Source organism: Berghia stephanieae, chromosome 2, assembly GCF_034508935.2.
Source record: "Berghia stephanieae isolate SIO BIC M18660-M18661 chromosome 2, UCSD_Bste_1.3, whole genome shotgun sequence".
In the NCBI taxonomy this organism is placed as follows: domain Eukaryota; kingdom Metazoa; phylum Mollusca; class Gastropoda; order Nudibranchia; family Aeolidiidae; genus Berghia; species Berghia stephanieae.
Genome location: NC_088361.1, coordinates 47865273 through 47891461, shown reverse-complemented (window position 1 = coordinate 47891461; position 26189 = coordinate 47865273). Strand labels below are relative to the sequence as shown.

The 26189-nt window shown below is 35.6% G+C and overlaps 1 protein-coding gene across 2 annotated transcripts in view; it reads right to left on the bottom strand.

The window, feature by feature from the left end:
- The window catches only part of LOC144965046 (N-alpha-acetyltransferase 35, NatC auxiliary subunit-like), a 26265-nt gene continuing 76 nt past the window's right edge, over positions 1-26189 (bottom strand). The window contains exons 1-21 of one of the 2 annotated variants that reach the window (XM_078899926.1): positions 26091-26189; positions 25919-26027; positions 24564-24683; positions 23733-23847; positions 22194-22268; positions 20051-20218; positions 19378-19488; positions 18187-18237; positions 17094-17177; positions 16382-16499; positions 14231-14409; positions 13481-13540; positions 13058-13164; positions 11885-12050; positions 11086-11264; positions 9553-9638; positions 7962-8083; positions 7227-7367; positions 5550-5672; positions 4840-4920; positions 1-3603 (exon numbers count right to left, since the gene is read on the bottom strand). The exon at positions 26091-26189 is cut by the window's right edge and continues 76 nt beyond it. In XM_078899926.1, coding sequence (XP_078756052.1) covers positions 3544-3603; positions 4840-4920; positions 5550-5672; positions 7227-7367; positions 7962-8083; positions 9553-9638; positions 11086-11264; positions 11885-12050; positions 13058-13164; positions 13481-13540; positions 14231-14409; positions 16382-16499; positions 17094-17177; positions 18187-18237; positions 19378-19488; positions 20051-20218; positions 22194-22268; positions 23733-23847; positions 24564-24682 — 2145 coding nt within the window. In that variant the 5' untranslated portion in view covers position 24683; positions 25919-26027; positions 26091-26189 and the 3' untranslated portion in view covers positions 1-3543. Of the gene's footprint in view, positions 3604-4839; positions 4921-5549; positions 5673-7226; positions 7368-7961; positions 8084-9552; positions 9639-11085; positions 11265-11884; positions 12051-13057; positions 13165-13480; positions 13541-14230; positions 14410-16381; positions 16500-17093; positions 17178-18186; positions 18238-19377; positions 19489-20050; positions 20219-22193; positions 22269-23732; positions 23848-24563; positions 24684-25918 lie in introns of both variants that reach the window. The other variant, XM_078899925.1, reaches the window with a different exon arrangement.

Sequence of the window (26189 nt, the reverse complement as noted above, 5' to 3'; positions counted from 1 at the left end):
TTTCTATAATTTTCCATGCCTTTTCAAGCTACGTCATAGTACTTTTATTTTCATTCATTTTATTTTCTTATAAAATACATTGCAGTCTGCTTATTTAAAATCAACAGTTTGGGACAATAACAGTTTGTTGACATTATCTGTTGTTAAGGTAAACAATGTACGGGCTCTACTAAAAATGTATGAAAATGTATACGTGCATGCATTGTTTGCAAACTCTTGTCCTCTGTGCCTGTGTGTCGTTTAGTCATTGCCCATTTTCACATTTCAGTAAGTTGAGCTGCGTTCAATTTTAGTGGATTTCTGACATAAACTGTTTACATTATTTACATAATAAGATATTAGCAACAATAATATGGACAGGAACCAAACCACCTCCCCCCCCCCCCCTCCAAAAAAACAAATAAAACAACAAACAAACAAAAAACCCCAAACAAAGCAAGCAGAACGTATCCCCTTCATGTGTTGGCTTCTCGAAGGCCGCACTGTAAAAATACATCTGTACAAATACAATTGTTTTATAACATTGCTATACATAAAAATCATAATCCGTGTAAAATAACTTTCTTAAATGTATACAACTGATTCTAATATAGATTATTTATTCTAGTGAACATTATAATTATAATAATAATAATAATAATAATGATGATGAAGATGATGATGATGTGAAAATGATGATGATGATGATGATGTAGATAATGATAATGATTTTCACGAGTATAAACCCAGACCTGCCTACTTGAATGTTAAAAATTCGTAGTTTTCAGAGGGAGGAAATAGAAGTTACTATAAATAACTATACAACTTAATATTTTACCTTTAGCAGTGTTAAATATGCCTTCAAAACCTCGAATAGATGCTTTGTGGCACCAAAGTTTTATTTTTAACACATTGTATTGAATCAAAAATGCTGTTGAAACAAAAAAAAATCGTATTTTTACTAATTTTTCATCGTAGAAGGCAGGTCTGTAAACCTCTTCTCAAAGCTTTTCTCACATCAAAATCATTGTTACCTACAATTGTAAAACAATAATTATATTTTACATGTGAACACAGAACTAGTACGTCTCTCATTTATTGATTCTATTTTTAAGGGTTTTATGGCGCCTGCAACACATTAAGGTTGTTTTGTTATTGTTTTTAATGGTTTTACGGCGCTTGCAACACATTTAGGTTATATCAGCGCCAGTATAAAGGAAGAAAATGGGATCGTAAAAAGTGCTAGAATTACAATTAAAGCATCCAAGAGAAAGTAAGACAAAGGGGAACTGGGAACAAATAGGGATCAGATGTAGATTCCAAAAGCATACCACCAATGTAATTAGTTTGAGATCACCTTTAAGTCTCATCTGGACACAAGCACAAAATCCACCCAAGAGGAACACACTCAAATACCTACATTACACATTCAAAATAACAAATATAACAATGCATAACAGAGCGATGATTTACAAGAAAAAAAAAACCATCTCCCAAAACAATAACCATGCATTTGACTGTTTCCATCCCAGCTAGGACTCCGGCCAGGGCCAGGACAAAACCAAATAATCTCATTCCAAGACAAAGACAGAAAGCATGTTGGAAAACAAATATAAGGGGATAAAAGACACAGTATGTACCCCCTTGCCCACTATGGAAGGTCAGGAACCCCATTCAGAACACATTAAGGCCATATCAGCACCAGTAAAAAGGAAGAAACCAAGAAGAAAGCCGAGGACAGAAGATGACGGATACTTGTAGAATTAAATCAAGTCATACTTCCATGCCAAATTCAGATAGACGGGAGAAAAGGTTTCTGCAAGGCCAGTCAAGGTAAGCAATGGTAGAAAGACTTTAGTCGTTAAATCCTGACTGGACGTGCTCAGGCTTTAACTCTCACCTATCTAGATTTTACAAGTGTTAACGTTTTTTTTTTTGACAGACTTAATGACTGAGGAAGGGGTTTGAGCCCAAAACATTCTGAGTTAAGTATTTTGTTCTATACTCTTTACAGTTTGCAGCCTCTAGAATGGTGTGGTATACGTTAAACCTGGACAATACAACTTGATCAACTCTCTCATAAAACAAATGGGAGAATTCAGCATTACTATCACTATAAAACAGACAGTATTATTATTTTGTCAAAAAATGTCTGGTACTGTTTTATACACATTTTTTTTTCTCAGATCTTTTTCTTACACCAGCGCCTGCTCCCTAATTTTTCACTCAAACCGATAGTAGCAATTGTTACCCTTTAGGTATGACACTTAAAGTACTTTCCACTAGATCTAACAAACCCAACTATCCAGATGGATGGGTGAAAGAGATTGTGGAAAATTCTGGTCCCTGATATTATGTCCTTGGGTAAACATATTACCCCATTAGACTCAGGTGTGAATGAGTACCTGGCTATAAGCAGTGACGGGTATTGTAAGAGTCTTTGTACAAAAAAAAAGGATGCCTGACAGGCGAATGGTACTGAATAAAAAGGAAATATGATTCCATATGACTTGCTGGGGAAATAAATTAAATATTGTGAAGTGCATTAAAATGGTAAATCTGTGGAAATGTCTTATTTATAAATGTTTTTTGTTTTTTTTTCCTTATATAAATGTTAATATTAATTAATTTTTATTTCACTACCCTCTCACAGCTGGGTAAAATGGACAGATCAGAGAAAAGTCTTGTCTCCACACAGGGATCGATCCTGCAAATCCCTTTTCTTGCATGGCTAGTCCTCTACAATCTAAAAAATAATTGGACCATTTTATTGAGTGAATGAATGAATACATTTCATGGGTGCCAGCAGGAAGAAGTGCTGAAACCTGAAACTAAAATCTCGACACTTTGCCAAACCTGAAAATGCGGCCTAAACTTTACTCTTATTTCATCACCGTTTTATACCATTATCAAATGATTACACTGCAAACAAAAACCGGAGGTATTTGACTTCGAGATATCGCGAAACCAGAATTCCGGCATGAACCCCGAAAACTGGCACCCATGATATATTTGCCACTAAATTCATTCCCTTGATTCGTGACCAAATGTATAATGACAAAGACCTATTTTCGCACAGCCAGACCGGAATTTCAGTGATGTGGTTGGTCGTGTTTATGAATTGTGTGTTCTTGTGAGTTTTGCTCACTCTCAGAAATCATCCAGCACATCAAAGAGTGTTATATGTGTGCTGCTGTCCTCATAATAGTTTTCACTGTGTTGGACACGACAAAGGGACATAATCTGTGACAAACGCATTTCCCTAATATGACGAGACAAACTTATTTACAGGTCTGATAACCCAATTCCTTATGGGCTCATTGTTGTAATGGAAATATAAAAAAAAAAATGATGCAAAATATTGTCCATTACAACAATGTTAAACTAGGGCTATAAGTGGGTTCGAATGTCAGGCCTGCATAAATGTACACGTCACCCTAATACAATGCAAGTAAAAAAAATTCAATAAAATCTCCCCTGGAATTTAAAAAAAAAAAAAAGTCTTAGTGAGGAAAGACACTGTCATTGATCTGTGATGTCTGTGTTGTCAATCTTTTCATTCCTTCATACCAGTTTGATGATTGGAAACACTTTACTCAAGGTGAAATCAAACACGGGTGGGTTCTGTACATCCAGATGGAGAATGAGAAAGAGAGAAAGAAAAAAAAGAAAAAAATTAAATTAACATTTTCAACAACATAAGAATCCGATTTACAAGCTACACAATGGTCTGTATAATTCACTAAGCTGTTTTATAATTTAAAAAACAACAAAAAAAACTTTATTTGTGCAGATTTTGTGGTCTCGTTGTATGAAACTGTAATGACTGGTAGGTACCTGGTTTGAGTCCTGCTCTGATCTGTGAAAAATTGAGTCCTTGGAAAAGACTCCTTACTCTCATAGTACTCGGATCAAAATGAATACCTGGTTTTAAACAGTGTTGTCGTTTGTCGAAAAATAAAACTATAATAGTGCCAAACAGGCGTCATGTCTTATCCTACTCCTGTTTCTGTTGGCTTGGGACAATTTGTAAAGCGTGTTGAGCCTACACAGTGGATGTTGCACTCTATAAAAGCTCGATTTTCAAAATAATTCATCCCCAAGGGAAATTTGTCTTTAGGGTGTACTCCAAGAGAAGACTGGAACAACTCAGGCATCAGCCACAGTGCAGCAAGGTGTAGAACTCGTATTCTTTCCACATACCCATCCCACACGAGTTTGTGAAAAGCTGACTTTTGGAAGACGGTTCCGATTTATAACCGGAGTTAAATTTGGCTTTATTGGCATTACACTGACATGATAATTGCTTGCTTTCCTTTCGTTAAGACAAAAGTCTATTGAAAAGTACTTTCTGTCAGAACTACAAGGACCTAGCAACCAACTCATTGTTGAGTGACCAGATGGCATTTTACAAAATGACTTTGATTTAGGGCTTAATGCTGAGGTGCCTAATTGTAGGAACAAATTTAGCTTTATAATGTCAGCTCATGGCCATAAAGTCATAACACACGACACATTTTTAAAGATCGACGTCTGCTTTATTTGTAATTCACAACACACCATTTGTCAGACTTTCACCTACCAAAGTTATACATACCCTGTTTCCTTCAGGAAAATTGTCACTACACTACTAATGAACCCCCCCCCCCCCCCCCCCCACACACACACAAAAAAAAAAAATAAAAATAAAGAAAACAGCAAATAAATTTTCGAAAAAAAAAAATGAAACAAATACTAAAAAGACCAAAAAAACCCCCCAAAACAAAACAAAAATATTAATAAATTGAATAAAACATCAAAATACAGAAGAAAAACATGAAAAACAATTCATACATATCCAAAAACGAAACCACAACTTACTGCAGAATCTTCTTTATGTCCTCCCATTGCAAGTTTCATCACCACAATGTTGGTTTTTGCAATTTTCACAATAGTCTGGATCTGAATAAAATTTAAAAAAAAAATTTTAAATGTTAAAAAGAATGGGAAAAAAAATTGAAAACAAAAATAAAACCAAAAAGGAATAACATAAGCAAATCGTATTATTGAAGAACTAAACTAATGAAAAGAAAAATATTTTTTAAAAATGCAGAGAACAATTAATTGTAGTCTATAATCACTTTCTTAAATATCAACTTTACTTTCTTTTGTTTTATTATTATCGATTGAGACAAGCTGCTTCTGTCTGCAGTGGTGTTGAGTCTAAAATTTCTTACTAATGTCTGCAGTGGTGTGAAGGCTAAAAGATCCTGGACAGATAGAAGGGGTTCCATACTCTATCAGAGTCACTGGTTTAAAAAATCCCAGGTGCAGTCAATTAAAAAAAAAATTTGGGAAGTTGAGTCATGTGGCAACGTGGTATGACACTCGCTTTCGGGTCGGAAGGTCCTGGGTTTGAACCTTGCTCAGTGCATAGTTGAGTACTTGGAAAAGGCTCTTTACTCACATTATCTCACCCTGCTCAGATGTAAAATGAGTACCTGGCCGTTAACAGCGTTGGCTCTGAAGAACTATTTTTCTACTTAAAAGCTGAATGACGCGAGAGATTATGTCATCGACTTAAGACAAACCTCTTCTGTGTCTGGAGTTACAACGTCCAAAAGGTCCTTGGCCTGACAAAAACACTTGCAGGCAGATGCAAATACATCTTTGGCCGTAGGCTCAGGTTGAAATCGACGCAAATCTGACATCTCCTAAATGGTGATAATCATAAATAATGTCAATGAGATTATGATAATTTAAAAATTAAAAAAAAATAGATAAGAAACAATCAAGATTAAAAAAGCCTGTTTGTTCATACCTGAAAATAACTTATAACTAGAAGACGATTAACAACGAAATATAATCTAAAAAATAAAACATCGCTGTTGCTTCAGAACTTGTTTTTTGTTTTTAAGGGTTTTACGGCGCTTGCAACACATTTAGGTTATATCAGCGCCAGTAAAAAGGAAGAAAATGGGATAGTAAAAAGTTCAAGAATTACAATTAAAGCACCCAAGAAAAAGTAAGACAAAGGGGAACTGAGAACAAATAGGGATCAGATGTAGATTCCAAGAGCATACCACCAATGTACTTAGTTTGAAATCACCTACAAGTCTCATCCAGACATAAGCACAAAATCCAACAAAGAGGAACACACTCAAATGCCTACATTATACATTCAAAATAAAAATAATAATACATAACAGAGAGATGATTTACAAGGAAAAAATTATCATCTCCCAAAACATAACTATGCATTTGACTGTTTCCCTCCCAGCTAGGATTCCGGCCAGTGCCAGGACAAAACCAAGTAATCTCATTCGGAGACAAAGACAGAAGGCATGTTGGAAAACAGATATAAGGGGATAGAAGACACATTATGTACCTCCCTGCCCGCTATGGGAGGTCAGGATCCCCACCCATGCTTCAAAACTTGGCTTACAATTAAAGAAGGGATTGAACTAAATCTAAACCTTAATAAAAGAACAAAAAACAGCAGCTTCAAGAAAAGAAAAATACTTAACACAGAACGTTTAGACTCAAATCTCTTATTCAGTCAATAACAAAAAACATTTTAAAATAAGCAGAAACATGAAAACATCACTTTAAACACTGTATCAACGTTTTTACTGTATTTGCTGAGTTCAAAACATTTCGTGTTTGGTATTTTGTTATCTTTTGAAGCTGTTATACACACATAACTGTCAACTCATCACCGTAACTTATATATTTAAGCAGCATAATAAAATAAATCATTAAAAAAAAAATTTCCTATATTCATCCCATAGGGGAAATTTGTCTTTATGTCTTTAGGGTTTATTCCAAGGGAAGACTGGAATAACCCAGACGTCAGCCGCTGTGCAGCACCGCAAACTGAGCTAGGGTGAGGTGACTTGCTCAAGGCCACACTGCGCAATGAGTATACGAACTCGATACCTTTTGGGTATAAAGCAAAGACTGTACCGCTAAGCCACGCTGCCCCATAATTACTACATACTATTTACAAATATTACAAATATATACAAGTATTATTTATATTCACATTTATTGAATATTTGAGGGATTTCTATATTTTACCTGAAAAGTGTGACATATTTTTAACATTCTATGGTCTGAGAAATAAAAACGACATGAAAAAAAAAACAAGTTATGAATTTAAGGAGTTCATTTGCAGAATTGTCTTCACTTGTTGTAAGAAATCACCTTCTGACGCCATCAAAAACTGCGCATTATTTTCAACAATCTGCCAAGTGATAAAATCTCACCTTGTACTGAGCATATTGCACCATTGGAGGGGTGAGCACAGTGGCAAACGGAGCAAAACGATGACTGTAACGGACCTCTTCGCTGTCAAAGTGAAACTGGGGTTGCTTCAACTTTCCGCACAGTTGAAAACCAACGACTGCCTGTAAATAATAATACAACATAATTTCTTCTTTAAATAAATAACAATGTGAAATTGAATGCAAGCTTCAATTTAAAATAGGAAAACATAAGATGGACACCCCTTTATCAACAAAACAGGATGAATGAAAGACTACACACAAATGAGATAATGTGATAGTGCATTCTCAAGATGAATGATTGTTATTGGGATTTAATGACTCGTGTTTGTAACCATGTCAAATTTTAGTTCATCAAAGAAATGGCTACCCCCCCCCCCCCCCCCCATTAAAAAAAAATATTAAAAATTAAAAAACACCAAAACGAGAAACAATCTCCCCCCCCCCCCCCCCCCTCCCCAAATAAATTTAAAAAACAAACAACCTCTGCCCACATTCTCTCACCGTACTCAGGTGAAAAACAGCATTGTCTCTGTTGGAAAAAAAATTGTAATATCGCCTAACAGGCGTCATGACTTGTTCTTTACGTTATGTGTTGCTGTTGGTCAGGGACACTCTGTAAAGCAATTTGAGCATGTTTAGTGGCTATTGCACTATATAAAAGCTCTGTTTTTTCTTTTAAACCTCCGTTGTTGAAATCAGTCCAGATTTACTAACCTTGTAATAACCACCATACATTTGCTGATAGGCCTGGGCCAAATTCAATTCCTTCGCCAAGGTTTTCACTCGCTTCTTCTTCTTGCTACTTTTCTTATTGTTACGGCCTTTACCAGACATATCTGGAGTCAAAGAGTCAAAATATAAACGACAATTAAAAATGTGCGACTATGTGGTCTTATGGTACAACACTCGTTTTCGGATCGGAGGGTCCTGAGTTCCAGCCTCGCTCGGTGCATAGTTGAGTCCTTGGAAAAGACTCTTTACTCACATTCTCTCACTGTAATCAGGTGTAAAATGAGTGCGATAGACTAGTGTCCTATCCAAAGGGTAGCAAGCAATTGCTGTTGTCCGTTTCACGTTATAGAAAGCGGCGAATGGTTCTGAAGGACTACTTTACATTTCTTTATAAACTCTAAAAATTGGTAACACACTTAAGCATGATTTTCCTATTTAGCAATGCACAGTATTGCATACGATAACTATTACTTATATAAAGAACAGCCTTTTAATGTATTGCATTCTCTCGGTTTTATCAATTGATTTATAGTATGTGTTATTATTATTTGTTACAAATGTTTGATTTCATGTCATACAATTATTGTCAATGAAAAGTGCCTAGGACACAACATTGTCATGGCTATGCGCTATAGAAATGCTATTTTATTGGGATTATTATTATCATTAATATTATTATTGTTATTATAATTATACAACTCATTATCATCATTATTACTATTATTATTATTATTATTATAATTATAATCATTGTTTGTTTTGTTTTTGTTTTTAAGTGTTTTACGGCACTTGCAACACATTAAGGTCATATCAGCGCCAGTAAAAAGGAAGAAAATGGTATAGTAAAAAGTTCTAGAATTACAATTAAAGCACAAAAGAAAAGGTAAGACAAAGGGGAATTGGTTCAAATAGGAAACAGATGTAGATTCCAAGATCACACCGTCAAAGTACTTAGTTTGAGATACCTAAAAGTCTCATCCAGACACAAGCACAGGTCCCCACTAAGAGGAATACACTCAAATGTTTGCCAATCATATAATATAATATGTAAACTAAACATAATACAATGCATAACAGAGAGATGATTTACAAGGAAAAAAATATCATCTCCCAAAACTACAACTATACATTCGACTGTTTCCCTCCCAGCCAAGGAATTCCAGCCAGGGTCAGGACAAAACCAAGTAATATTCCAAGACAACGACGGGAAACAATTGGAAAACGGGTATGGGGGGATAGAAGACACAGCATGTACCTCCCTGCCCACAATTATAATCATTATTAGAGTGAAGTGACTTAAGTTGTAAGACTAGTTTGCTATAATATTTGCAGTGATGGCATACAATGCCTTCTGCAACTTAAAGACTTGATTTTGAACTTTAAAAAAGTAGTATTATTAGGGAAAATTTTTACAATTATAATGATGTCACTATTCATTAACCTTTATTTTACTTGTGTTTTTCATTTTTTTTCACCCAAATTTATTTCACATCATTAAAAAAAAACAACAAACAAATAAACAAAAACAAACAAACAAAAAATAACAACAACTTAAGACACAAACGAGAATTACCAGGTGCATTTTCCGACTCGAGTAAAAAGCTGTCAGCACGATGCAATGTTGACACCAACCAGGCGTACAAGAGCTCGTGTAAATACCTGAAAGTAAAGAAAGTTTCATTTGTTTGTTTTTAGGTGCTTTTAGCACAACAGCAATAGATATGCTTGTTTTGCCATTTTCTAAAAGTACCACCCAAGCATAAGAAAATATTCCTTCTATGAAGGAGAAACTCAAACGTCTACAAAAATTATACTATATTCACAACTAAAAACTATAATAGTACAAAACTGAGAGATGCTTTACGAAGGAAGAAAATATCATCTCTCTTTTTTTTAAAAGTTACTATATAATTGACTGCCTCCCTCTCTGCTCGAGATCCCTGCCAGGACCAGGATAAAAACAAGCTCAATTCAGAAAAAAAGGCAGAGAGCATAGTGGCATTGGAAAACAGATATAGGGGTATAGAGGACAAAGTTAAAGTAACCTGGCTCTGCGGTACAGTCTTTGCTTCGTACTCTAAAGGTATCAAATTCGAATACCCGCTGCATTGTTTGGTCTAGAGCAAGTCACCTCTCCCTTTCTACAGTTTGCGGCGCTGCACTGCGGCTGACGCCTGAGTTATTTTTTTTTGGAATAGACCTTAAAGACAAATTTCCCCTATGGAATGAATAAAGGGAATTTTTTATTTAATTAAAAAAAAACTATATTAAATTGATCCTTACCGACATGAGCACATTCTCAGGTTTGATATCCAAATGCAATAATGGGTTTGGTGTAACATTGTTTTAAAGGAAAATAAATGCTTTAAAAGTAAAAAATAGTAGTCCTTTCAAGCCATAAGGCCCATGGAGACAGAGTTTATCCCAGTGTCTATAGCATGAAACAGACAACAGCAATTGCTTGCTACCCTTTGAATGGAGCGCTAGTATATTGCAAAGTACTTTGTGCCAGATCTAACTGACCCAGCTACCCAATCACTGCTGGGTGGACAGAAAAAATAGCTGCACCCGGGATCGACTTGGTCCTTTTGATTGTGAAGCAAGTGCTCTACCAACTGAGCTATCGGGACCCCCATACAAGACTTTGGTTTGAGAGTATTTCCATTACAATGAGTCCAAATTAATTTGGATTATCAGACCTACGAATAAGTACATGTCATGTGGCTATGTGGTCTTGTGGTATGACACTCACCTATAATCGGAAGGTCTTGGGTTCAAGTCTTGCTCGGTGCATAGTTGAGTCCTTGGAAAAGGCTCTTTAATCATATTCTCTCACAGTACTCAGGTGTAAAATGAGTACCTGGCCATGTCTCGTTCTAATGCTACATGTTGCTGTTGGTCAGGGACTCCTTGTAAAGCGCTTTTAGCACATCAAGTGGATATTGCGCTAAATAAAAGCTCAAGCTCAAATGCAACTTTTGGTTTGGTTTAACATTGCTCTAAAGGACAATACCATGCATTGCATTTCCATTATAACAATGAGCCCAAAACAATTTGGATTATCAGACCTATGAAGAAGTATGCGTCGATCCTATCCAATGCTTACCAATAGACGTAATGATATTCAAACACGGCGTAAAGCTCGAGTTCGAAACCCGACAGAGTAAAGCTGATCATGGCATTGAGAGTGTGGTACAAGACCCATGTCCCAAAGCAGGCGAGATGGTTCCTCTTCTTCTCACATCGAATGAGTAAACTGTGAAGATAGGCGTCCACTTTATCAGCCTGTGGATTGGATTATAAAACGGATATGAATATCATCTATAGTTTCAATGGATAATGATGATGATGACGATGAAATTTTACATGTTTCAAAACAAAAAGATAGGGAAAATTCAAATTGGTAATTTTTGCTAGTAGCTCTAGTGTCTAATAAAGTGATAAATAAAGACCTCAAGCGCCCAAATAACACACAAGAACTGAGATGTGAAAAGGATTTAGAACACCTGAGATCCATCGCAGCAGACCATCATCAGTGGAAAGAACCCACTCAACAAATCAGAGAAGCTGCCAAAGCGTCCCAGTCTGAAGATTAGGAGGCGATTGGCAATAAGACAAGTAAGTCAAGTCTAGTGTCTAATATGTTAAAACTCCGGAAAACTATTAATTACTTAAAGTCCACGTAGGGAGGTCTGCTATCGTTTCAATTTCAATGGATAATGATGATGATAATTTTACATGTTTTAGAACAAAAAAAATATAGGAAAATATAAATAAAACAAAAAAAACACAGCGATATGTATATACTGTATTGCCTTAGTGAATAATCATTTTAAAGAAAATAATGCAGTAACGATCTAAAAGCACAAGAGATTAAAATCAATACCCCAATATATCAAACCAACCTCTTCTTGTAGATTGGCCAGGTCCTCAAGGACATGAGCCCACTTGTCTCTCTGTCTCGCTCGATTGTGACCTGTTATCTGGAATAGGCTACAGAATGGTCGGGCGGCCCTGGCCAGCAATGCATCGACGTATTCCTTGGCCTGAGCATGATTGTAAATGGAGGATCTGGAATGGCAATTATTACAATTGTAAATAAAAATAATAATAATAATAATAAGAACCACAACAACAAAAATGATGATGATAATGATAATAATAATAATGATAAAAATAATAAAAAGAGTAAAAATAATAATAATAATAATAATAATAATAATAATAATAATAATAATAATAATAATAATAGGCTTTTGTACAGCACTATAACTCCCAGAAGTAAAATGTTAGACTCTTAAAACTTTAAATTTCAATCCCTTTTCGTTTAAACATTCAACAAAATCTCTTCGTCTCATACAATCCGAATCTTAGTTGGTAGAACACTCGCTTCACAATCAAAGGGACCAAGACCAATCCCGGGTGCAGTCGAGATTTTTTTTCTGATCCCGCCCTGTCGACCCAGCAGTGATTGGGTAGCTGAGTCTGCATGATTTGGTGGAAAGTACTTTGCAAGCAATTGCTATTGACTGTTTCACGTTATAGAAACCGGGATAAACTCCGGCTCCATGGACCCAATGGCTCTGAAGGACTACTTTATAAACATAATAAAATAATAAGCATTTATATAGAGCTTTACCTGTTGTCACAGGCTCTAAGCACTTTATAGTGATATAAAACAAAACATATTACGGGAAGACAAGTGTTGATGGAAAAGTGATACGAATTCAATTTAGCAAAAACAAAATACAATAATAGTATTGCAACTTATGACGTAAAAAGATAATACATTAAAAGCGGTTTGAAAGTTGTCAACAAATCCGAGAATCTCACGTGTGATGGGAGAGAGTTCCAAAAATCGGGGGGGGGGGGGGGGGGGGGGGGGGGGAGGGGGGGCTGAAAGTTGAAAAGATTCCTCACCTATTTCACGCAAGGTCTTAGATTTGACAAGGATTGATTGGTCGTTGCTTGACCTCAAGTTTCTATTAGGGACATAGATGTTTAGAAGGTCTTTAATATAGGACGGAGTGTGAGTGCTTAAGGATATTAATCGACAGAGACTTTGCAGTACTTCTTACTTCGAAGACAGAGCAGGGGGAGCAATAAACCTTTTGATGGTCTCTTTGAGGGCATCGACAACAGTCTGGGAGCCAAAGATTCTTCTATTGGGTGGTAACAACATGAGCTGAGGGAAGAAGGAAGAAAAATTAGATTGAGATTCATTCATACTGATATGGATATGAAACTTGAGCTTTTATAGTGCAATATCCACTAAACGTTATCAAAGAGCTTTACAAGGGGTCCCTAGCCAACAGCAACACTTAACATGTAGGACGAAATGAGACACCTTGGAAGGCAAAACTATAATTTTTCCTGGACAGAGACAACATTGTTAGTGGCTAGGTACTCATTTTACATCTGAGTGAGATCTATTTCTTTTCCTGAATAGACAGAGAGTATCTGGGTGTATGACAGACAGAGGAATATCAAATATAGCATACCTGTAATATAGATCGTGACAGTACACAAGGTGATGACTGGCTAAATTCTACAAAAGCTTCCTGAAATAGTCATGAAAAAAAATTGAAAGCAATCAATTTTGGAGCTAATGTCAACTATGAATTAGAATTTCATTTTTAATAATGGATCATGTATGCAATAACAATCAGCTGAAGAGACTAAAATGATTTAAAAATCACTACTATTAGTACTCATACCACTACTACTACTCCTATCACTACTACTACTACTACTGCTACCACTCTTACTCCTATCTCTACTAAAACTTCTCCTATTACAACTACTACTACTACTACAACAACTTATACTACTACTACTACTACTACTACTACTACTCTTATCACTACTTCTACCCCTACTAAAACTACTATCACTGCTACAACTACTAATATTACTATTATTACTACTACTACTACTACTACTACAAGTGTTATGCTACTACCACTACTACTACTCCTACCTCTACTAAAACTACTCCTATAACGACTACAACTACTACTACTACTATTATTATTATTACTACTACTACAAGTGTTATGCTACAACTACTACTACTACCACCACCATCACCACAATCGTCATTACTAATCGTATCATTACTACTACTTATTACTATATCGCTACACAATTACTATTACTACAATAACTATTATTATTATTATCATTACTAGTACTACTACTCCAACTACTATTACGACTACTACTAAAACAATACTAATATCATCACCTACCAAGATATGATGCAAGGACCCAAGTTCTGGCACACCAATTATGGACTGAAGTTTCTGTATAAGTGTCGACATGTAATCGTATGAGTCTGTTCTAGGTTTGATGATTGTGTAACGAGGAAATGTCGGTGGCAACAGTCGTTGATTAATCAAGGGTTCGAACCCAGCAATGGTCGGATAGTCTGTTGAAATACATGGAAACTAATCATCCTTTTATTTTAAAAAAAATACCTGATGAAGAAATAGATTTCTCATCAAACAGATAAAAAAACCAAAACAAACAAACAAACAATCCAAAAACAACTCCCCACCCCCTCTCCTCCAGGCAGATGTAAAGAGAAAACTTTTTTAAAAAACTTAAGCTTTTATATAGCACAATATCCACGAAAGGTGCTCAAAGTGCTTTACAAACAGTCCCTGACCAACAGCAACACATAACATGTAGAACGAGACATGACGCCTGTTAGGCGATAATACAATTTTATTTCCGACAGAGACAATGCTGTTAAAGGCCAGGTATTCATTTTACACCTGAGTACAGTGAGAGAATGTGAGTACAGAGACTTTACCAAGGACTCAATCATGTGCCGAGTGAGGCTTGAACCCAGGACCTTATGATCTGAAAGCGAGTGTCATACCACTAGACCACATAGTCGACACTGTTCAATGATCCAGCCCATGAACAAAGTTATTATCAATCACCCTAGAAGAAATGGAAGACATATTGAGTTTATAACAATGACCTCAGAGGAAAAAAAAAATAACAGTTATAATAATAGGAAAACAAAGATATATTTGTGAAAATGGTAGGACTATTTCTTATGGTAATGATATCATGATTGAAGTAACAACCAAAACTACAATAGTGTTGATGATGATGATGATATGGGGCAGCGTGGCTCAGTGGTAGAGTCTATGCTTACACCTGAAAGGTACTGAGTTTGAATACCTGCTGCGCTGTGTGGCCCTGAGCAAGTCACCATACCTTAGCTCTCTTTGCAGAGCTGCACTGCTGCTGACGCCTGGGTTATTCCAGTCTTCCCTTGGAATAGATCCTAAAGACAAATTTACCCTTTGAAAGAATAAATAGATGAAAATATCCAATCCTGAAATCCACTATAAAAAGATATTCTTTCTCCTTAGGAATATCTTTATCTTTTTCTCAACTTATAAACCTTAAGCCTCAAACCAGAAGCCACCATGGGACACCACTTTATTATCTGTATCAAAAAGGAAGTTAAAATCTTTTGGTGATCGCTCCTTTCAATGTTATGGCCTCAAACTCTGGAATACCCTACCACAACCCATTAGAGAAATTGAGAATATCTCAAACTTCAAATCTGCTTTAAAAGCCCACTTTTTCAAAACTCATTTTACACCATGGTGTTTGTAATGTTTGTATACTATTATTTAACCCATTTGTATTTTGTTTCAATATTTCATTTTGACTATACCTACATATGTTCGTAACATAATTCATTATATGTAAAGCGCTTTGAGATGTTTGGTGTCATGGAAAGCACTCAACAAGCGTCTTTCTCTTCTTCTTATTATTCTGTTGTTGTTGTGACAGATTAACAGTGTAAAAACTATGCTCAGAACACTGCACTGGCTGCCCGTTCAAGCCAGATTCAAATACAAAATTGACCTTTTTTTTCTTTCAACGCTCTAAATTCCCAATCTCTGAGCTACATTCAAGAACTTGTGGACCCCTACTCCCCAATTCGCCAGCTTAGGTTATTGGAGATCCAGCTACTAAAAGTGCCAAAAACACAGCTTACTAATTTCGGCAATAGATCTTTCTATAAAGCAGAACCTACCATTTGGAACGAGCTTCCTTTGTCAGTAAGGCACATGGGCAGCGTAGAAAATTTAAAGAAGAATCTGAAGACTCATCTTTTCCAGAAATTTTTACCCTAAGCATTTTCTTCTTGATGAGTATTTTATTAATTTTATTTTCTTTACTCCATTTTGTTGAATGTCAATTTCATTTTGTAAAACTTGCATAGTTAATGTGTGCGATTGTTGTGTGTTTCTGTTTGACAAGTATATTGTAAAGCGCTTTGAGGCTTCGGCATTTAGCACTATAGAAGAACACTTTATTATTATTATTATTATTTATTATTAACAATTAAGGCCAAACCCAAATCCTACCATTCTTGGACACCTCAGAGGTTTGTTCTTGTACACCAAGGATAACAGTGCTTTGTATGGGAGGGATGAGCTCTAATAACTGTGCTAGTTGCTTTTTTGCATTGACTAAACCATCACACTGTATCAAATAAAAGAAATAGTATATTTTTAAAAAATTTTAATAGAATTTTTTCTTTTAAAAAAAAGGAGATTTTGAATTTAGCAATGAATATAACTTCATTTTTTAAACAGCTATTAAAAGATGGTTGAAGAAGCAGGTAGTTCAAGGAAGCCGTGAACAATAATAAGGAAAAAAATTGGGACATTCAGATGACTTTGATGACACCACATGTTCTAGGAAATTGTACTCAAGTGTAGACACAAAATACCTTGAAAAACAAATTGAGCTTTATATAGCGCAATATCCACTAAACATGCTCAAAGCGCTTTACAAAAGGGTCCCTGATCAACAGCAACACGTAACATGTAGAACGAGACATGACGTCTGTTGGAAGATCTTACAATTTTTTCCAACAGAGACAACGCTGTTGACAGCCAGGTACTCATTTTACACCTGAGTACGATGAATGTGAGTAAAGAGCCCTTTCCAAGGACTTAACTATGCGGAGAGCGAGGCTTGAACCCAGGACCTTCCGATCCGAAAGCGAGTGTCATACCACAAGACCACACAAACTACTTGAATTTCTAAAAATGAACTCCAAGAAATCCTTACCTTGTCTTTGGCAAATGAAAGCAGGACAGAGTAGAACAATCTAAAGAATTTTAGCCGTACATGTAAAGCTGTGACACACTGATGCTGTGGATTGAACACAAAAGCAGAAACAAAAATAGTTATCGGAGAAATTATGAAAATATTTAATGATAGGATAAGGTAGGATTTTTCATTCAAAGTTTATTCAAAACAATTTTTTTTTCTGAAACAAGACATAAATAAAAACATAGAATTTCCAATTATCAAAATTAATGTAAATCATAATGTATATAAAGTTGAGCTTTTATATAGCGCGATATCCACTAAAAGTGCTCAAAAAGCTTTACAAAGGGTCCCTGACCAACAACAACACGTAACATTTAGAATGAGACATGACACCTGTTAGACGATCATACAATTTTTTTCTGACAGAGACAATGCTGTTAACGGCCAGGTACTCATTTTACACTCGAGTACGGTGAGAGAATGTGAGTAAAGAGTCTTTTCCAAGGGCTCAACTATGCGCCGAGCAAGACTCAAAGCCAAGACCTTCCAATCCAAAAGCAAGTGTCATACCACAAGACCACACAATATGTATACATATTGTGAACAAATTAGAACAAAACAGATTGCAAATTGAATCGTGGATATTCTAATGAAAAAAAATAATTTAATAATAAAAGAAATAAAAATAAAATTTTAAAAAGCAGGAGAAATATACAAACAAACAAATCAAAACACTAATTATAAGAGCTATGCTCAAGATTATGATGACAAAGACAAAGACAGGTTGATAAATTGCTGTGTGCTATACATGTCATTTCCAGTATCAAGACGATAACGAATAATGAACAGATAAACATATATAATAAAAATGCAGCAAAAACATACATTCATACATACGTACTAATCCTTTCTCAAAACACTCAGCCATAAACGTGAACCGTCCATGATATAAAATCTTCTCTTGGAACAAAAGGTCATTATTATTTCCAAAAATGAGAAACAAATAACAATAAACAAATTTTTAAAAATGAAATAAACCTTTGTAAAAAAAATTACTTAAACTATAAAAATAAAATGAAACATCAAGCAATTTGTTTTTAAACCTCACCTCTTGCTCCATGGCTTCTGTTCTGTTTTCTCCTTGTTTACATTTTGTATTCTGAGATTGATGAACAGATAAACAAAAAAAAAAAAAACAAAAAAAAAAGATATAAGAAAAAAATAAACGAAAAGACATCAATTAAACGACGGTCATATGATATATAAGAGGAAAACAAGGTAAAAAATAATTATAATATTGCCTAGTTGAGTCCTTGGAAAAGGCTATTTACTCACATTCTCTAACCGTACTCAGGTGTAAAATGAGTACATGACTGTTCGTTGTCTCTGTTGGAAAAATAATTACAATATCGCCTAACAGGCGTCATGTCTTGTCCTACATGTTAAGTGTTGCTCTTGGTCAGAGACCCCTTGTAAAGCGCTTCAAGCACGTTTAGTGGATATTGTGCTATATAAAAGCTCAACATTTTTTTTTAAAATATCAAAATATCTTAACATGGGGACTGATTATCGGCCTTCAGAAAACCTGTATAAGGTAGAAAAAAATAAATAGAAGAGCTAATAATAATAATAATAATAATAATAATAATAATAATAATAATAATAATAATAATAATAATAATAGTAATAATAATAATAATGATAATAATATACTATAATATACTTATACAGCGCCCATTAATCCACTGACAAGTGCTCTATGGCGCTTTACAATCACTCAGACTGTAACAATTAGCATATACACTAACACGCCTACACACACATGCACATGTACACTCAAACCCACATACGGAAACTTCTCCACATCCACACGCAAACTCTTTACATACACATTACTATACCATCTACCCTAAATTAAAACATAAAGCATATTAATTGTCAAAATACGCTCTTCTAACTTATCTGAAAAAGAAAAATACAAAAAATTACTTCTTCTGTACGGTGATGTGAAATGCTGTTGCCTAGACATTCCATGAAGTTCCATCCATCAAACAAACACCTGATGAGAACAGGAATCACCAATGATATCCAAAGTGAGCAAATTGGGGGTTGATAATCTTGATCCAGAGAAAAATCAAAGTGCCTGAAGCGGGGCTTGAACCCAGTACCTACAGGTCACAGTGTAATGCCTTAATCACTCACCCCCTGCACCTTGTTTCTCATAAATAGCTCTGATGACATCCGAAGAATTGAAGATACTGATATGGCTATTTGAAGAAAGAATGACATAATTTCTTACCTTGCTAAGTTTGGCCATTTCATCCTCCACCTCCTTGACCATCCCTACAGCCCTGGACTCCGACACATCCCAGGCCATACTGAAGCCGTAAGACATGGGCTGGAAGTCCTCCTGAGGAACATATAAAATAGGTGTTGAATGACCTCTTTGCCTCAAGATCCTTGTATCCCACTTTACATCATATAGTAGGTCTACAGATTGGACTAACTTTGACAATATGGGGAATTAACGCACTTGTCACTGAAATCTACCCCTACCCCCCTAAAAAAACAAAACAAAATAGAAAAAAAAGACAAATGAGAAAGAAAAGCAACCTCCCCCCCCCCTCCCCCCAAAAACAACCCCCAACCCACCCCACCCTAAAACCCCTTAAAAACAAGAAAAAAAAAACAAAAAAACAAACCCCAAACAACCTCCCCCCCAAAAAAAAACAAAAAACAAACAAAACAAACAACACACGTTATATCTAAATCCTTTTATAATTAAAAATTCCCTTTTTACACAATGAAGAAAATGAGGAATTGGGGAATAAAAACTATCCTATATAAAATTTAAGCCATTCTCTTCAAGTCTGTGTAGTTTCCGACAGCTGACTTTATCCCCCCCCCCCCCCAAGAATAGAATGTACAAAGACAGAACATTAAAGTAATGCCACATAAAATCAAAGGATTACCTCTTCGATAGTTCCGGCCCTATTTATTCTGTCTCTGATGTGGTCCACAATTTTCAACATGATGATGGAGAAAGCTTTGAGACACTTGTCTTCGATGACATACGGGTTGTGGAGATAGAGATTGGTGAAAACGGTTTGGGCTAATGAGTGACCTTCAATCCATGTGACCTGTGGAAATTTAAAAAAAAGAAAAAGGAAATAATAAATGCATACAGTATATATAATAAAAAAAAAAAGAAAAACAACTTGTGCTTTTATATAGTGCAATATCCACTAAACGAGCTCAAAGCTCTTAACAAAGGGTCCCTGACAAGCAGCAACATGTAAAAATGTAGAACGAGACATTTTGTTTTGTTTTTAAGAGTTTTACGACGCTTGCAACACATTTAGGTTATATCAGCGCCAGTAAAAAGGAAGAAAATGGGATAGTAAAAAGTTCTAGAATTACAATTAAAGCATCCAAAAGAAAGTAAGACAAAGGGGAATGGGAACAAATAGGGATCAGATGTAGATTCCAAGAGCATACCACCAATGTACTTAGTTTGAGATTACCTATAAGTCTCATCCCGACACAAGCACAAAATCCAACAAAGAGGAATACACTCAAATGCTTACATTATACATTAAAAATATAAAGATATATAATACATAACAGAGAGATGATTTACAAGGAAAAAAATATCATCTCCCAAAACAATAACTAAGCATTTGACTGTTTCCCTCTCAGCCAGGACTCCGACGAGGGCCAGGAAAAAAACAAGTAATCTCATTCCAAGACAAAGACAGAAAGCTTGTTGGATAAGATATAAGGGGATAGAAGACACAGTATGTACCTCCCTGCCCGCTATGGGAGGTCAGGATCCCCACCCAGAGAACGAGACATGATGCCTGTTAGGTGAACTTACAATTTTTTTACGACCAGATACTCATTTTACACCTGAGTACGGCTAGAGAATATAAGTAAAGAGCCTTTTCCAAGGACTCAACTATGTGCCGAGCGAGGCTCGAACTCAGGACCTTCCGATCTGAAAGCGAATGTCATAGTACAAGACCACATAGTCCCACAATTCAGGATAGATTGAAAGCGACATCCAGACACAGTCACAGTTCAGATATCATCGGTGGAATCTACCCAGAAACAAAACAAACATTTTGATGCCTTTGAGCTCAAGCCCTTTATAAGTTTTGAAAGATTTATTAATTTTTTAATTTTTTCCCCCAATTATTGTGTTGCTTACATTGTTTGCAAGTTATACATTTTCTTTGTCACAATAAGGGACACACGTAGAATGTTTTGAAAGGGCTAAGAATGTGTTTTGATATGTAATGTTACAGTCGTAACTTGATTAATTAAAATAATTTCAGTTATACTTGTACAACTTTGTACATCATGGGCGATTCCTGTTGACACCAGACAGTTGTTTGACGGATCATCTATATTCCTGTATGGAAAGCCTAAACGATGACAGATCACAATGCTGCGCAAAAGTGCATCATTTAAAAAATATAGTGGTACAAGATTCCACTGACTACATATATATATATATAAATTTTGCCCCTTTAAATATAATCTTAAAATGTTGATAAGGGTGTGACAATTTAAAAAAAATTGAAATGGAAACCATAATTGCATCAGTTAAGTCTATGTTTTCTGTGACCTTTTTTTATATTAAGTTTTTCCCATTGTCTCAATATGGTGAATCAGATTTGAAACTTTTGATATTGGAACAAAATTAATGTTTCAAAAATATACGTTTTTTGAGGAGACCTGGACTTGAGCCTCTTTACCACATTTTGCTTTGTTTCTTTTTTTTTTTTAAATTATCATTCTCCTTGAGCAAGAAACGTTAACTCCCTTTGCAAGGCCGCACTGAGGCTGACATCTAGCTTAACTTGGGTTTTTTCATAGATTCTAGGGGAAAATTTCCTCGTGGATAAATAAAGGAGGAAACTTATCATAATAAATAGCACTTATCATAGCGCTTTATCCTGTATAAACAGGTAACAAGCGCTTTACATTGATAGCGCTTTGAGGCTTCGATGAAAGGCGCTATAGAAATATGCTTATTATTATTATTATTATCAATTGAAATATACAAATATTATTATTGTTATCATTTATAATTAATAATATTCTATTTACCATGCATGCCAGAGAAGCATCCATAATACCAATAAGGGCTGGATGGGCCAAATTGGCAACTTGTAGGATACCTTCCTGTGAAATATCAAATAAAAAAAAGAAAGAATTATATATATATGGACAATAGCAATTGCTTGCCACCCTTTGATAGGACGCTAGTGGATAGTGGGGGTCTGAAAAAAATCTCGACTGCACCTGAGATCGATCTTGGTCCCTTTGCATGTGAAGCGAGTGCTCTACCAACTACCAAAGAATTATGAGTATGTAACAATATGATGATTGTTGTTTGGTCGGTGAAGGAGTAAAAAAGTATCCTTCAGAGCCATTAGGCCCATGGAGCTCGAGTTTATCCTAGTTTCTAGAGCGTAAAACAGACATCAATTGCTCTCTAAAACCTTTTGGATAGAATGCTAGTCTATCCCAAAGTACTTTCCACTAGATGAAACAGACCCAGCTTACTCAATCACTGCTGGGTAGACGAGGGGAGGGGGTGAAATCTTGACCACACTCGGGATCTATCTCAGTCCCCTTGTGTGTGAAGCAAATGCTCTACCAACTGAATTATCAGTGTTATGAGTAAATACATATATGATAATGGTGGTTGGATTGGGGAAGAAAGAACTTATATTTAATAGTGACCCATCCTCTCAAACTGGTAGTATGTCAAGTTGATTTAGGTGGCAAAAAGATTTTGATAGTAAAATGATCAGAAGTAGGAGATTTTAGTTCTTGTCACTTTAAGGATCATTCAAATCCATTTTCCTCAATAAAACATGTAAATCTCAATTAAAATTCAATTTTTTTCAACATCTAAATAAATAACTCTGACATAATACAGCTTTGAGGTCGTGGGACCCAAATGGAGACAACAAACCAGCAAAGCGATTATATACATATATTTAAAAATGAATAATTAACTGTACAAGAGCATAAAAAGATGGCAAGAGATTACACCGTGTACAAACCTGCTATAATTGCCAACAAGATAAAAAAACAAACCTTCAGACCCTTTACTTTACTTTGGACAAAAGTTAAGGTTTTAATTTAGGATTTGGATTTTCATAGACCATTTGCAGGGTTGACAATTCAGGAGGCAAAAATTTACTGAACATTTACGCAAACACATTGATAGACCCCTTTCTGAGTGCTAAACCCCAGTAAAAAGACATTATGTATTTGCTTATTTTATGTAAAATGAGTACATGGCCGTTAACAGCTTTGTCCCTGTTGGGAAAAATAGTAATATCGCCTTACAGTCTCATTCTACACGTTAAATATTGCTGTTAGTTAGGGACCCCCTGTAAAGCATTTTGAGCATGTTTTGTGGATATTGCTCTTTATAAAAACTCTAACTTTAATAAATGTGAGACTTGGACTAACTTTATTTGATTTGTTTTATTGAGGGGAATGAATAAGCTTCTTACAATGTGAGAAACTAACATTTCATGTTCCTGATTATTTCAGTTTAAAATTTATTGTTTTAGCATCTGGTTCAATCCGACATGATGCAGATTGACAGACATATGAATCCAGCCTCACCTTTTTGGCTTGGTCGAAAGATTTAACTTTTCTCTTGATTTGGTTACACAACATTCCAGCATCCATTTTGGGGTCCATCATTTCAATGGCTGACATGGCCTCAAACAAACCAAACCTAACAATGGGAAAGAAAAAATAAAAGATATTATTAATCATTTGATGTCTATTTCCCTTGTGTATCTCTTTTTGTTTGTTTTGTTTTGTTTTTAAGGGTTTTACTGCGTTTGCAACACATTAAAGTCATATCAGCGCCAGTAAAAAGGAAGAAAATGAGATAGTAAAAGGCTCTAGAGTTACAATTAAGGCACTCAAGAAAAGGTAAAGCAAAGGGGAACTGGTTCAAATAGGAAACAGATGGAGATTCCAAGAGCACACTGTCAAAGTAGTTGGTTTGAGATCACCTAAAAGTCTCATCCTGACACAAGTACAGGTCCCCACTAAGAGGAACACTCAAATGCTTACAAATCATATATAAATTGTGCTCAAAGCGCTTCACAGGGGATCTTGTCAACACCAACAATTTTTTTTTCCGACAGAGACAAACGCTGTTAATGACCAGGTACTCATTTTACACCGGAATACAGGAGGTGAATGTGAGTAAAGAACCTTTTCAAAGGACTAAACTATTCACCATACACAATCAGGACTCGAACACAGGACAGTCAGGAATTGTTCATGACTTGATGCTGTCACTTTTTTTTTATTCTGATGTTAAAAAAAAATTCAAATGAAGAGGAAAAGCATACAATTCAAGAGTAAAGAAAGCCTTTTCAAATATTACGCTTTTGTATGTGCAGCTGACAGCTCTGGCTTATAACATTTAAAACTTACTGGTTATCATGAAGCAGCTCTCCAAGTTGCAGTTGAGAGGAAGCTGTAAGAAATTCTTTGGTGACATCTTTCCAGTTATATTTTGGCTGGTCCATCTTGTCTTCTACTTCCTCCGACATTCTAAACACATAATAAATAATAGGCTGTTGTAGTATTCTGTTCTTCAGGTTGCATTTCTGGCATATTTTTATTAAGGATTATTGGAAATTCAGGGCTGCCAAGTTCAGAAAGTCAAATAAAGGTACATTTTGGGGCATAATGAGGGATGGAATAATAGGCACCCTCACACACACATCCACCAAAAACACACTGCCAAAATTAAATAGAGACAGTAGCCGACAATACACAATTAAACTACCTACTGGATGTAGTTTAAAATATCTCGGTCATTGACCTTACATATTGGAGGCATCATATAATAATACTTCGGTCATTGACCTCCTAAAATATATTATCTGACATCAACTACACACACTTTGAAGAGACTAATGAGACACACAAAATGTGTATTGATTGACTATAGAGGATGATATCACAGTCATATTCTCCTAATACTAATAACTATCAATATCAACAACTGGGCTGAAATGTGGGACATGAGGCAGTGATGCGGGACAGCACGACAGCAGTCCCAAATGAGGGAGTGTCCCACACGATGCGGGAAACTTGGCAGCCCTGGAACTTAATCACTAGAGCTAGAAAGGTTGAACATGGGAAACCTTTCATATGTTCAGAATCAGAAATCAGTGAAATAAACTGCGGCAAGGAACAGGTTTGCCTCGAAGGTCAAATTCAGTCCAACTGTCTTAAATTGTAAGGCCACCAGAAAAAAATAGGAAAAGAAGAGTCAAAGATTGAGAGATTGAACTACGGGATACCACATTCATCATGAAGAATTAGGAGCTGTGACTGCCTTTTTAAAAAGGTTGAAACTGACCTAAAATTAATAAAACAATTCAAAAGCTTAGTAGATCAAAGACAGGAAATTGGAATTGTTTATAAAATCCAAGATCAAAGTCAAAGACAATCAAAATAAAGACAGAGTTGAGTCGTAAAGAGGAAAAGCTGATTTCTAGAAGTGTAAAATCCCATTCGTGTCAGTCTACAAGTGAAATACTCGTTAGAGTAACAAATATTCTATATGCCGCATGCCTATCCTATCTTCATCCTATGGCTATGGATAGAGTGTGATGATAGATGATAGAAGTGACAGTGACAGCGTTTTGCCGTCCAGACCCAGAAACATCTTTCGTCAATGAGATTGTTATTGTTACACTTACACAACAGGCTGTACTGTAGTGAGTTATTTCGCACATTTAGTCATTTTGCATCTCTGACATTTCCAGACCACTTACCTTAATTCCTTTCCCACCACACTTTATTTGACTTTTTTATTTTTGGTCACACACACAGCAACGGCAACGATTGATGATTGATGGGTGAAGAAGATGAAGACGTGACCTCCTGGACCCCAGTCTTTTCTTAGTTCTACCTTTGCTCTAAATTTTGAAGTGCAAAATAAAAAACAAGTAAGCTTAAATTCTTGTAGACTACGCACACATTTTGCAAATGAACATTTTTTAAAACATAAGGAAAGTTGAAACTGTGATCCTGGATGAGATCAGC